Genomic DNA, 13,096 nt, shown 5'->3' with positions numbered 1-13,096 from the left:
CCAGGTACCAGCGTCGGAGCGAGCATTTGGCACAGCGACCGTCGAGACAGCATAGCAGAGGGCACACATTCGTGTCCCAGACGACGATCGCTATGGGGCCCGGTCGCTGCTTCAAAAACTTGGACGTGTGCTTTTTGCAGGCGCACGGAACGTGGAACTTGAACTTGCAACCCGGCGCCCACTGGTCCTGAGGCGGAAGCTCGATGCGAAGCTTTGCCAAGTGCGGCGTGGCGGGATCCTCGTACTCGATGGCCCTGCAAGGCCGCACGCGGCCGAGGTAGATGAGGTGCTCTGCCGCAGGCGCGACTGTCGCCCCAGGCGCGACCAGTACCCAGGCGGCACGACATTCGTCATGTCCAACACCTCAAAGCTCGAGGCGAGCACAAACGCCGTGCAAAAATCGGCGCTGCTACAAATCTTCGATTACAATCGGCCGCACTCGTCAGGCCTGCGTCTTTTCGGAGAGAGAGAGAGAGAGAGAGAGAGAGAGAGAGAGAGAGAGAGAGAGAGAGAGAGAGAACCGCCAATGGCCGTTATCCGTTAGTGCGGACGTCGCCGCGGCTCGGCTCTGCCGCGGCGGCTGCTGCGCGCACGCGGCGGCGCCGCTCTCTCGCGAGACGGCTGGCGACGCGGCTCGCCGCCGACGTACGCTGAGCTCGTCCGACGGTCCGCAGCGTGGCGTGCGCGGCGCTGCGCGCCGCTCTGCGAGCGCTTTTGCGCCTGCACTGCCTGTCTCTGTTGCTGCTGCTGGTGTTGGTGGTGCTGCTGCTGGTGCAGATGCTGCTGCTGGCGCGGCGCGGCTCTGCGACTGGGCTCGACGCGCGCGTCGCGAGCGTCTGACGCGGCGGGCGGCGTCGGGCAGGTGCGCTTCTCTCTATGGTGGTGGTGGTGCTGCTGCTGCTGCTGGTGGTGCAGATGCTGCTGCTGGTGCGGAGCGGCTCTCCGACTCGACTCGGTGCGCGCGTCGCGGGCATCTGACGCGGCGGGCGGCGTCGTGGGCTGCAGCGGTGGCGGCTCGATGGTGGAGGTGGTCTGGAGGCTGGTGGCTGGAGGCTGTGGTGGACACCTTTGACTAACTCTCACCCGCCGCCGCTCCGACGGTGAAGCGGCGGGGATCGCCAGCGGATCGACGACTAGTTCGTGCTCGGACTGCCTCGCAGTCAACCCGTCGTGCGACAGGCTGTCTAAGCCTGGCGCCGACCCGGTGTTTTGACACCCAAACACTCTACCTTAAGCTCCTGAGGGGCGCGTGGTTGTAACCACGTAGTAGGACTACAGCCCACCACAGACACCCTCCCCACTCATCACGTGTGTTCACACCCTCACCCTCTCCTCTCTCCTCTCTCTCTCTCTCTCTCTCTCTCCTCTCTCCTCTTGTCTGTGCTGTCTGCCTGACTCAGGCACTCAATCTGCCGATGCGTGATTGTGTGTGGGCTGCTCCGAGGGGGCCCTCTGTGCGATCCGACGGGTAGGGGGGCTGTGCCCGGGCGGTGTCCGGTGTGGAGTCCCCTTCTGATCCCGCCTGAGATGTTGGGTGCGAGGTCGTGGAAGCTTTGATCCCAAGGGCGCTGGCTCGCAGCGGCACGGATGGGCAGAAGGAGGCGGCCGCAGGGGCGCTTAGGAACCTCGCTTGCAACGACGACAACCAGGTGGCGATTGCGGAGGCGGGCGGCATCGCACCGCTGGTGGCGCTAGCTCGCGGCGGCACGGACGGGCAGAAGAAGGCGGCCGTGGGAGCGCTGTGGAACCTCGCTTCCAACGACGACAACGAGGTGGCGATTGCGGAGGCGGGCGGCATCGCGCCGCTGGCGGGGGAAACGGAGCTAATGGAGCTCTACTCGGAGCTAATGAACACATCACACGCACACGCACGCGTACTCGCCACGCATACCCAAGCCTAACACTACCGACGGCGGGGGCGGGGCGCGGGGGGGGGGGGGGGGGGGAAGAATCTGTCCCGTGATAGTTAGATTTGCCAACTGGGGTAAAGAATACCTGCTCTGCCTAGGTATAAAGAAAGAAACTTGCAAGAAAACGCTCAAGAATAAAGAAGAAACCATGAGACACGTTGTTGTTCGCTGGTGGCTGGTGGGCGGTCTCGCGGCCGCCCGTACAGGAGGAGAGCGAGCCGCTGCGCCTGTGAAACAAATCTTTAGCGCCTTGCGTTTTTGGATTGTGCCGCGGCGTGCAGAAGAGAGTATTCGCGGTCAGCAGCACCGCATCATACACACGCACATACCGTGTGTGTACAAACACACGCCCTTCCCCGACCCCGCCCCCGGCAGCGAAGCCCGCGCCGCGCGCGGCACCACCACCACCGACTCTACCTCCGACCCCAGGGCCTAGGCGGCCCGCCATGAAATCTAGCCGTGTGTGCTGGCGTCCGGGTCCCAGCGGGCCTACATACAGAGAGAGAGAATTCTTGATACGAAACCACGACGACACACACCAGTCGACTCGCATCGGTTGCCTCCATGAACGGCGGAGCTATTCTCGCGCCCACACCACACCTGGCTCCAACGTGGACACGCCCATAGCTGGGGACACTACTAGGTCACGCATGGCATCACAGAAGTTTTATCTCTGGGCCCCGAAAGGCATCTCTAGCAGTGTCGTTACACATGCCCCCTCCCCTCCTGGGCGCATGCGCCTCACGTCTCGCCAGAGCATAAGCCCTTGGCGTGTGGCGAGACGAGTTTTTCGCCATCGCCGCGAGCAGCAAGCCGCCCGCCGCAAACAGCCGGAGGCCTCGCCGCGGCACTGGCTGCGCCGCGGTCCCGCACCCGTCGACGCAGCTCCCCCCGCGGAAGACCGCGCGTAGCGACGTCTTGACGATCGAGATGAGCGTGCCTGAAGCTCGCCCACCTACTGCCCCTGAGAGTTGGTTATTGAGTGGGATCAGCTCCCCCACCAGCGGCGCGATGCCGTGCGCCTCCGCAATCGCCACCTCGTTGTCGTCGTTGTCGCATGCGAGGTTCAACAGCGCTCCCGCGGCCGCCTCCTTCTGCCCATCCGTGCCGTCGCGAGCCAGCGCCACCAGCGGCGCGATGCCGCCCGCCCTCGCGATCGCCACCTTGTTGTTATCGGAGTTGCAAGCGAAGCTCCTCAGCGCCTTCGCGGCCTCTTCCTTCTGCCCGTCCGTGCCGCTGCGCAGCTGCTCACTGGCATTGAGGATCGTTTGCATAGCTTTGGCCGCAGCCATGCCCTCCCGAGCCGCCTCCTCAGCAGTCTTGCCCAGGCTGCGCGATGTGGCGGCCGCCGAGATCTCTTCGCACCGCTGCAGCTGCTCCCGCATCGCCCGCCGCAGCGCCTCGTCGCTGCGCACGTCGACCGCGTCGAGGTCGCAGCACAGCTGCGTGCAAGCCTGTTCATTACCCCTCAATCAATTAATTATTCATTAATTAAGCTCGAGGTCGCAGCACCGCTGCGTGCAAGCCTCCCGCACAGCCACAGGATCAAGCGACGCCGCCCGCGCCTGCAGCGCGGTCAGCTGGTCGGCGACGCGCTGAGTCGCCTCGAGCGCGGCCGCATGCGCGCCCGACGACGAATCCTCCTTCCCCTTCCTCCTCCTCCTGATCCTGATCCTGTTCCTCCTCTGCTCCTTTGCACCCACAATGGTCTCTTCGTCACTCGCTTTGGCCTCCTCCTTTTTGTACGCTTCTCCACTCGCTTTGTCTTTGTCTGTAATACTCACAGCAAAGTTGCGGCCGGCCGCGACGATACCACTCATTAACTTGCAAACGAACATCAGTCCTTTAGCGAGCCCGCCAGAGCAGAAAGCAAGCAGGCTGAACGCAAACTTGAAGCCCAACATGATCTCAAATTGCTGTTCCTTGATCACGAAGCGGGTCCACGATTCGAGCCCGACGAGCGCACCACGAATGTAAATTACAACCTTGCCTTGTTCTTTTCTGCCAAATCCGCAGTCGGACATGATTTGCGTGACTGCAAATTCGAAAGGCTGCTGCAGTATCGGTTTTACCATGTACTCCCAAAACTTCTCGTGAACCTCGTCAGCGCGCGATTTGGCAGACGCACATTGGACCACCATCCACCAACTATAACATACTTCGTCTTCGCGGCTGCCAGCACCCCCGTAAATCAAGTAGTTGGCGACCGGGCCCGTCCCAAATGCTTCGCACACGCACCAACCCGCGATCAGCAGCGCAAACATGGTGCGGAGCCAGTTGGTCTTGGTCGTGTTGCTTTCGTCGCCAGCAGCCCTTATTTCAACGTCGATGAACGTGCGCAGATGATCAATTGGCGCATCGGTGTCCGGGGTTTCCTTTTTGAAATAGTCCACCGCGGCCCGTACCTCTGCACGCAGGTACCCCTCCTTCAGCAGCTTCTGAATCGTGCGCATTTCTGCGATGCCTGTGCGGCGAGTGGGCAAGGCAGGAGCAGCAGTTGGCGCCGTTTGTACGGCGGCAGCGGTGCCGCCGCCCAAGTAATAATATTCCCCGCAAAGCGCGCCCAGGCAGCAGAGCGTGCTCAAAGCGAGGAGCAAGTTGAAGTACTCCCACCCAGTGCCTAATGCTGCCGGTGGCAATCGACCTAATGTACCCGGCAGCCTTACCAGATAGAATACCACCGGCAGCAGCAGTAGCAGCGCGAACAGGTCGCTAGTGCTCTGCTGAGCAAGAGCGGGGCGCAGGCACACGGCTGTGAGGGCGAGAGAGGGCAGGACGCCTTGGAGCCGCGAACGCATGAAAAAAGTCATGCCACGATTGATAAGTTTCTTGCTAAGCAGATGGACGGCGATGGCAAAGGTCGCGTTGAAGCAGGAGAGCTTGGTGAGATTGCCATGCAAACGTGCGAAATGGCTGCACGCCACGATGCCGAACGCGCTGAGCAGAGCGAATAGTGCGCAGAGCCATGGTACATAGTCGTACGGCCGCGCGACCGCCCCCAGGGGGGCCCACCCGGCTTTGAAATCTTCCAGCCACCATAGCAGCACTTGTGCCTTGAGCACGAGAGGGAGCGTGCCCGCCATTGGGAGGCCTTGCGGTGTGCCGCCGCCCAAGTGATAACATTCCCCGCAAAGCGCGCCCAGGCAGCAGAGCGTGCTCAAAGCGATGATCAGGTTGAAGTACTCCCACCCAGTGCCAATTGCTGCCGGTGGCAAATCAGCTAATGCTGCCGGCAGAAATACCAGCTCGAATGCCATCGGCGGCCACAGTAGCAGCGCGAACTTGTCGCTGTTGCTCTGCTGAGCAAGAGCGGGGCGCAGGCGCACGGCTGTGAGGGCGAGAGCGGGCAGGGCGAAAAGTAGGAGCACCACAATGTCAAAGTAAATCCCAGGGGCGGCGTCACTCAGCTTACAACGTGGGGCCAAAGGGGCGGCGAAGCCGAAGAACGCAAGGAGGAAAGAAAGCTCGGTCGATCACGTTGCTCGCTCGATGCCGGCGAGCGCATGGCGCACGCCTTGGACGGTGGCGAAGCCAAAAACACCGGCAGTGGCCGTCCGCTGGCGTGAGCGGCGGCGGTCGAGACCTCACCCTTCGCGCCGACGACCCAACCTCACGCGGAACAACCCAACCCAACCACAACCCAACCCAACACGAAACAACCCAACTCAAAGCACGATTCTCAAGTTGGGCCCTCTGCCTCTCCTCGTGCGCCGGCTGCCTCTCCATCCAACCGCTTCTGCGTCCTTCTGCCCGGTGCTCGCGATGTCGCTCTGCCGAGAGGGTCATCGCCGGCGTAGGCGGAGCGGCGGGCCCTTCATTACAGAGACAACAAAGACATTTCACCCCTCGGGCTGTTGTTGCAGACAGAGCGTGCCGGACGGGGCGTCGTCGCGCCGTCCGATGGTCTGCTGCCCCGCGCAGCAACCGTCGGGCGACGACCCGGGGGCCAAAAACCCGGCGAGCGACGACGGCGCTCTGGATGGGGCGTGACCTCCTGCCTCCAACCTCCTTCCTTTTTGAGCAGGTGTGACGCCGCGCGAGCGACGCTCCGAGATCGCCCGAGATAGCGCGGCGCGGCCCCGAGATCGCCCGAGATAGCGCGAGATCGCCCGAGATAGCGCGGCGCGGCCCCGAGATCGCCCGAGATAGCGCGAGATCGCCCGAGATCGCGCGGCGCGGCCCGGGGCGGGGTGGATGGGTTGGGAGCGAGGGGGCGGAAGTGATCAGTGCGGTAGAGGGTCAGCTCGAGGCGCGTGAGCCGGACTTGTGAGCCGGACCACCCCCTCTTGTTCTCTGCGTTGTTGAGCCAGGACTCAACATACTCGGGCTGTTGCCATCCCAAACTGTCACTCCCCTTTCTCCCGGCCGGGGTGGGGCGCGCGCGGGGGCGGCGGGTGTGAGGGATGTCTGTGAGCCCGAGAGCGATATGCCATGTCCGCCTTGCGTGTTTTCATAACATCGAAGGCTAAGCTCAAAACAAATTTGGCGCGCGTGCGCGCAAGGTCTGCTAGTGGAGTGTGTATAAATGCTGCTCGGCAACGCGTACGACGACAGCGAGGACGAGGAGACGGCTCCCCAAGCCGTCCCGCTGGCGCTGCAGCCGGCGAGTCGCGAGGATGTTGAGCAGTCCGCCGAGAGCGAAGACGAGGCGAGCGAAGGAGAGGAGGCGAGCGGTGTGGTGCCCGTGGCCCTGAGCGCGGCGGCGGACGCGGCGGATGACGAGGACGAGGAGGAGGAGGAAGCCGCACGGCAGGCGGCGGCGGAGGCAGCGGCCAGAGCTGCGGCGGCGGAGGCGGCCAGAGTGGCGGAGCTGCCACCGCCCGACTTCACGGGGTGGGTGCCTGCTGGCGGCGGCGCGCCCTCGGCGCGCACGGCGCCTCTGGTGGGTGGGCGCTCGAAGAAACGGAAAGGGCCGGGCGGCGGCGCGAGCCAGATCAGCAGCGGCTTCAAGGCGGCGGGGCGCGGCACGCCGATTCATTGCCACAAGCTGCCTCCAGTGACGGTGAGTGACGGATGTAGGCGGCAGTGACGCGGCACGACGCGCTGGAGGCGCAGAAAGAGGCGAAGGGCGGCGGCGCGCGCTCGAGGGAGTGAGTACGGGGTCGTGAGTGAGAGGCCTTTCCTCGATGGGAGCAGGCACGGTCGGTAGATGCAGAGGCGAAGACCAGTCACAACGGGCGCCTGGCGCGGCTTGCGTGGGCGCCGACAGGGGGCTCACTGGGTCCCGGACTCTCGGACAATCTCGGACAATCTCGGACAATCTCGGACAATCTCGGACAATCTCGGGTCATATGGGGCGCCCACCCGGCACGCTGTCGCCGGCCGTGGCACTGACACTCTGAACACCGCCATTAGTGAGCGTATCGCCACCGGAGGCCCTTGAATTAAAGAGTAAGAATGAGTCACACGGCGCTGCAGGCGGAGCTGGAGCTCGAGCTGGAGGAGCGGAAGAAGAATAACGGCCTCTCCGCCGCCTACGACTCCGTCTTCCGCTCCGGACCGAGATCACGCCGAGATCACGCCGAGATCACGCCGAGATCACGCGAGGTCACACGAGATCACCCGAGATCACCCGAGATCACGCCGAGATCACCCGAGGTCACGCGAGGTCACACGAGATCACCCGAGATCACCCGAGATCACGCCGAGATCACCCGAGGTCACCCCGAGATCACGCGAGGTCACACGAGATCACCCGAGATCACATCTTCCACGGCGGCGGGCAGCGTGACCCCTCACGCGCCGGCACGTGAATCCCCCCATCCCCAAGGCCTCCAGGGCTCGCACCTCAAAATTCTCACAGACCAGCGCACAGCGCCATGGCACGTCTTTCCCTCTCAGTGACAAGGTCCGTGAACAGGGGACGATCCCGACGACACGCGGCGGACCAAGCTGACCAAGCGCGCGAGCCTAGACGCGGAATATGTAGTCATGTACCCCAACCAGCGCTCGAGAGGGCCACGCATTCAGCTGTATGCAGCTGTATTCCGCTGTATTCCGATTCGTTGTCTTCACGCGGTGCTCTGAAGACACGGCACAGTACTTCATGTCGGCGTACTCACACGCGTAGGCGCGGGACGGTGCGCACGATGAGCAAGCGCGAGGTGGGCGGCGTAGCGGAGAGGCGGGCCGAGAGGCGGCGGTGGGGGAGAGGCAGCCGAGAGATAGCCGAGAGGCAGCCGAGAGGCAGCCGAGGGGCAGCCGAGAGGCAGCCGAGAGGCAGCCGAGAGGCAGCCGAGAGGCAGCCGAGAGGCAGCCGAGAGGCAGCCGAGAGGCAGCCGAGAGGCAGCCGAGAGGCAGCCGAGAGGTAGCCGAGAGGCAGCCGAGAGGCAGCCGAGAGAACAGCCGAGAGATCTAGCCGAGAGGCGGTGGCCAGGGAGGACGGTGGAGGACGGGGCGGCGCGGGCGTCTCTTCACACCGTCTCTTCACACCGTCTCTTCACACCCTCACTTCAGACCGCCTCTTCACGCCGTCTCTTCACGCCGCAGGCGGCAGAGGAGGACCGGCTGATGGCGACGCTGAGGTGACAGTACGGTGGCGATGGACGATGCAGCACGCTCGCCCAGAAACAAATAAATGAATGGTCAAACTCTGAGACGAGATGGAATTCTAAGGGACATGTCTGATGTGCCCTGCAGCATTCGCTCGCCCATGCGACCAACAACAAACTATACCTTCGCTTGGTTCCGGCTTCCGCAGCGGTCTGACAGCTCGTGCGTGGCAGTGTGGCAGGGAGCTGCGTGCGGGTGCACCACGCTTGTGGCCAAAGTCGAGCGCGTCGACAGAGAGAGCGCAGCACGCGCGACAGAGATCAGTCTGATCAGAGTCTGCCGCTGACTGGCTGGGTTTAAATAAATTTTGATCGTTCGGCGAGGTGCGGCACGGTGCACGGTGACCGCGCGCTCGTGTCTGTCGGCGTCGTTAGTTATCTCGACACAGAACGCATGTGTGTAGAGGTAAGGTGATGTGTGTGTCACGTATATACATGAGTTGTGACACACATCATGTGTGTCACAACTCAACTCTCTCTCTCAGAGTTGGTCTCTCGCAATCACGAGGTCGTTCAAAAAGCACGGCTTGTTGTGAACAAATAGAAATACAACGCATGGGGACAACTCTATAAAGTATAATAGTGGTGCGAGCCACACGGCCACATGTGCATGCACACGCGCTCTAGACGCACATACGTGTACGAGGCATACGGGTACGGCTCTGCCACATTGTCCTCATGCCTCGTGTAAATAAAGTAGACCGTCTACGACCGCGCCAGCTCTGCGCTTCTGCTCCCGAATCGGGGCATCGCGCACAGGGGCACGCCGATGCGAGAGTGCCGAGTCTGTTCAGACCTTTGCACTGGCGTGGTGGTGCAGCGGTAGCAGGCCGGTTGACCGGTGGCGGTGGCGGATGCGAAACACAATCACAGCTTGCAGCCGAGCACGCGATGCACCTCCATGACGAACCGGTCGACGGGGTGCATCGTCAGCTCGGCAGGAATGACGGACTGCCTACGTACATCCTCCGCAGGCGCAGGGTACAAAGCGCCTCCAAACCCGAGTGGCTGGCTCAACGCGCTGCGCTCGGTCGCCGAAGTCTCCTCGAGCGCTGCTGCGGCGGCGGGCGTTGCCGCGATCGGCTGCTGCGGCTGCTGCGGCTGCGGTTGCGCCTCCACCGCGGCGGCGGAGGGCGGCAGACCCTTCCACAAGCTGATTCCGAGGAGGACCAGGGCGATCGTCCACGATGTCACGAGGCTGAAGAACATCACAATCACGCTAAACACGGCATACACGTTGGCCTTGAGACACATTACGACCCTTGCTGTCGCGGATGTTGCACTCAGTATGGCGAGAGTGGTGACAACTGCCGAGGAGGGAGACTTGGGGCGCATCGCCTTCCCGCCGGCGGGTATTTCGATGGATTCGAACTCTGTGGACCTGGGGTAGAATTTCGCGGGTGCCAAATGAATTTCGGGGCACGGGTACGTCGACCGAGGCGAGGCGGCGGCGCGGCGTGGCGGCGGGCGACGCAGTGGGGGGCGGGGGGGGTCTTCTCCCCACCGGTCCTCATTTGTGGTAAAGGCAGTCTCCTCGGCTCCTCGCACCTCGGCCAAGAGTAAGGCGGAGCATTTATCTTAGATTCTCGTTCTGTTGCCATCCCAAACTGTCGCTCCCCTGCCTCCCGCTGTGATTCTGTGTGAGCTCTGTGTCTTGATTTTTTTAGAGAGATTTTTAGAAGCGGGTCCGCAAGGCCTTGGAGCCGCTTCCAGGCATTCTCGCCCTTCGCGACTCCAAGAAGGTCCGGACGGCGCAGCAGCTCTCACAGGTGCTGATCCGTTTCTGCATGAATACCACGCTCACCTTCTTCCTCCGCACAATGCCTCCCAGCGTCACCCTGGCGGCGGCAAAGGAGCACGACAGGCTGATTGCAGACAGCCTGTACGAGCTTGTCGGCGGCGCGCGAGTCGGGCGCGATGATGTCCGGTGGGTGCGGGCGCTCAAGCAGGCGCGTCTGCCAGTCAATATGGGCGGCATGGGCTTGACTAGCGCCGAGGACATTCGCGGCGCGGCGTGGGTTGGTACGTGGGCTCTCGTCACGCGGCCGATCCGCGAGCTACACAGGCCCTTCGCCGATCTCGACGTCTCGACCGCGCCCGGAGAGTGTTTCGACGAGCTGCGAGAGGCGCACACGCAGCTCGTCAGCAGACACGACCTCACCGACAAGTGCCAGCGGAGCTGGCGGACGCAGGTCGTGTGCCGGGAGGTGGTGAGCCCGGGCACTGCGATCAACGAGGCGAAGGCGGAGCCGAGGTTCCGCTTCTACCCGCACGGGCTGACGCCGGCCGCGGAGCTGCTTCCCCTGGCCCAGTTCTCGTCCACCAACGAGTTCTTGCACCAGGCGCAGCGACGGTACACCTCTGGCGTGCACCATGCTAACTGGCTCGACCTTGCCAAGGAGCTTACCGACGAGGCGCTTCGCAGCGGCGGCCGCAAGGCGCCCTCCAAAGGCAACAAGGTCGGAAGACGCGAGAACCACAAATGCTGGCGAGAGGCGATCCGTTTTGTCGCTGTCAGCCAACCAGGGGCCGGCGCCTTCCTTAACGCCATCCCCATGCGTGATGATATGAAGATGGAGTCCTGGGCGATGCGCGTCACCGTCCAGCGCCGCCTTGGGCTCCCCCTTGATGTCGCCTGCCAGGCGGTGGAGGCAGGCAAGAGGGCACCCAGCGGCCAGCTACACGACGTCCTTGGCGACGCCGCGATGGTTAACCCTCGGTCAAAGCATGCTACAAGACACAAATTTCTACTCAAACGTTTGGTCAAATGCCTCCGCTCGGCGTGGGGCATGATCATCGAGATGGAGCCGACTGCACACCTCAGTTACAGTAATCCAAAACAACCTGACGTGGCGGCGGCAAACATCGGCAGGGGGCACAGGCGCCTTGTTGCCGATCTGAAGCTTACGAGTTCGCTCGCGAGCAACAGCAAGGGCAAGGATGGAGAGGGTGAAATTCGGCTCGGCTGGAAGGGGGCCTATGTGCGCTTTGGCAACAGGGAGACCGGGCTGCTCAAGTTGGTCAAAGGGCGCGGCAAGTGGTCTTCGTCGGAAGCGACGACAACAGCGGTGGCTGAGGAGTAGGAGTAGGCCGTGGAGGAGGAGGGGGTGGAGGGGGAGGAGGAGGATGCCCCCAAGGGAAAGCTCAAGGAGCAGCCTGGCGATTACCCCTTTGCGCGGCAGCAGGATTGCGATCTACGTTTGTTTGATTTTGAGGCTTTCGGAGGCTTTGGAAAGGAGGTTCGCAGCACCCTGAGGGAGGCGGCGAACCAGCTGAGCAACAAACTTTCACACGCTCAGCACCTGGACGAGGTCACATGGACCACCAAGAACTGGCACGGGCTGCAGATGCAGCGCTTGTCTGTCGTCCTCCACACCGCCGTGGCGTGGCAGACGGTGAACGAGCTAGCGTGCGGGGAGAGCGGCATTGTGCATGGTGCGGAGTGCATTGCCGTTCTTAACGGAGTCGCTTAGGCGGCTCCGGTGGTGAGCCTGTGTGTGTGCCAGTCCGCGCCAGTCTGCGCCCTTGTCGTGCCAGTGTGCTGTGAGAGAGGCTTGTATCTTAAGAATTGTTTTCTCTGCCCAGGATTGCGGCACCCACAGCAAGCTGAAGTACCTCGCCAGGCCGGCACCTCGCAAGCAGCGAAACGCGCAAGGTGCGAAACGTTCATCCAAACAAGCGAGGATGCACATGTTCGCAATGCTGGCCAGTATTGGCTCGCCTCCTGCGTGTGCGCCCGAGGCCGGTCAGTTTGTGGCGCCCACCGCACCGGAGTCTGGCACGCCTTGGATGAAGCTTCTAGCGGATCACGTGCTCTACTGGCGTGCCAGAAAGGCGTGGAGCCGTCAGTATTACAACGACGTGTTCCAGTTCATAGCGAAGCGAGCTCCCGACCTCCAGCAGCCGCTGCGGATTGTCGAGGTTGGCACAGCGTTCGGCGTGTCAGCTCTGCCCGCCCGCCTAGCGCTAGGTGAGCACGAGTCACCTCGACGAAAAACTTCGTAACTCCTTGGCGACGAGCCGCGGGCTTTTGCCACTGCGTGCCAGCCTCAGACAGCCGGGCCGCCCGAGAGTTTTACTGACGAGTTTCTCTCGCGGGGGCGGCCCGGCACAACCAACCCTGTGCCCAGCACAAAAAAAATTCTGGCGCAGCGGCCGGCGTGAGCCGCGCCAGCTGTCGACCAGCTGTCGACCAGATTCGATCGATTTGATGGATCCCTTGAAAGCATAAAGCCCATGCAGGCTGCTACGATCCCGCGGTCTTATTTTGGATTTCTTTATTTCATATCGGCAAACTCGGGAAAGTAAGCGCCTTCGCGTGCCCCCCCCCCCCCCCCCCCCCACACACGCGGGCCCGCCGCCAGGCGACGCGGGCGGCGAGCCGATCGTTGAAAAAAAAAAAAGACCCGCGTTTTCAATGGTCGGCCCGCGTCCCACATTCCCTGCGCCATCGAGCGGCGTCGCGGCCTGGAGCTCGCCGCTTACCGACTCGCTCCCTTGCACGCCACCGAGCAAGTGCAAGGAGCGCCTCCTCACGGCTGCGGCCGCCGCCGCGCTGCCCGCAGCGGCCACAGCTGCCGCCGCCGCGACTGCCACCACCACCGGTTCGCGCAGCCTCCCTGTCGCCCGAGCCGT

At 63.0% G+C, this 13,096-nt stretch overlaps 3 protein-coding genes across 3 annotated transcripts in view; 2 read left to right on the top strand and 1 right to left on the bottom strand.

Annotated features, from left to right (window-relative positions):
• Positions 1–6,435: 6,435 nt before the first annotated feature.
• On the top strand, positions 6,436–8,438 carry EMIHUDRAFT_112015 (hypothetical protein; the record flags this gene model as incomplete). The annotated part of the gene is made up of 3 exons (XM_005785351.1): positions 6,436–6,912; positions 7,329–7,394; positions 8,400–8,438. The coding sequence occupies 3 exons, from the start codon at positions 6,436–6,438 to the stop codon at positions 8,436–8,438; spliced, it is 582 nt and encodes a 193-aa protein (XP_005785408.1).
• An 890-nt stretch (positions 8,439–9,328) lies between these two features.
• On the bottom strand, positions 9,329–9,796 carry EMIHUDRAFT_112014 (hypothetical protein; the record flags this gene model as incomplete). The annotated part of the gene is made up of 1 exon (XM_005785350.1): positions 9,329–9,796. The coding sequence occupies one exon, from the start codon at positions 9,794–9,796 to the stop codon at positions 9,329–9,331; it is 468 nt and encodes a 155-aa protein (XP_005785407.1).
• A 2,364-nt stretch (positions 9,797–12,160) lies between these two features.
• Positions 12,161–13,096, top strand: part of EMIHUDRAFT_455909 (hypothetical protein) — a gene marked incomplete at both ends in the record, with an annotated part of 3,051 nt that continues 2,115 nt past the window's right edge. Inside the window, 2 exons of the mRNA XM_005785349.1 lie at positions 12,161–12,431; positions 13,093–13,096. The exon at positions 13,093–13,096 is cut by the window's right edge and continues 163 nt beyond it. Of these exons, the coding sequence (XP_005785406.1) occupies positions 12,161–12,431; positions 13,093–13,096 (275 nt within the window). The remainder of the gene's footprint in view (positions 12,432–13,092) is intronic.

Source organism: Emiliania huxleyi (assembly GCF_000372725.1).
Source record: "Emiliania huxleyi CCMP1516 chromosome Unknown EMIHUscaffold_161, whole genome shotgun sequence".
Taxonomy (NCBI): Eukaryota; Haptophyta; order Isochrysidales; family Noelaerhabdaceae; genus Emiliania; species Emiliania huxleyi.
Note: the sequence above shows the minus strand (reverse complement) of the source record. Positions and strands in the feature narration are given on the sequence as shown.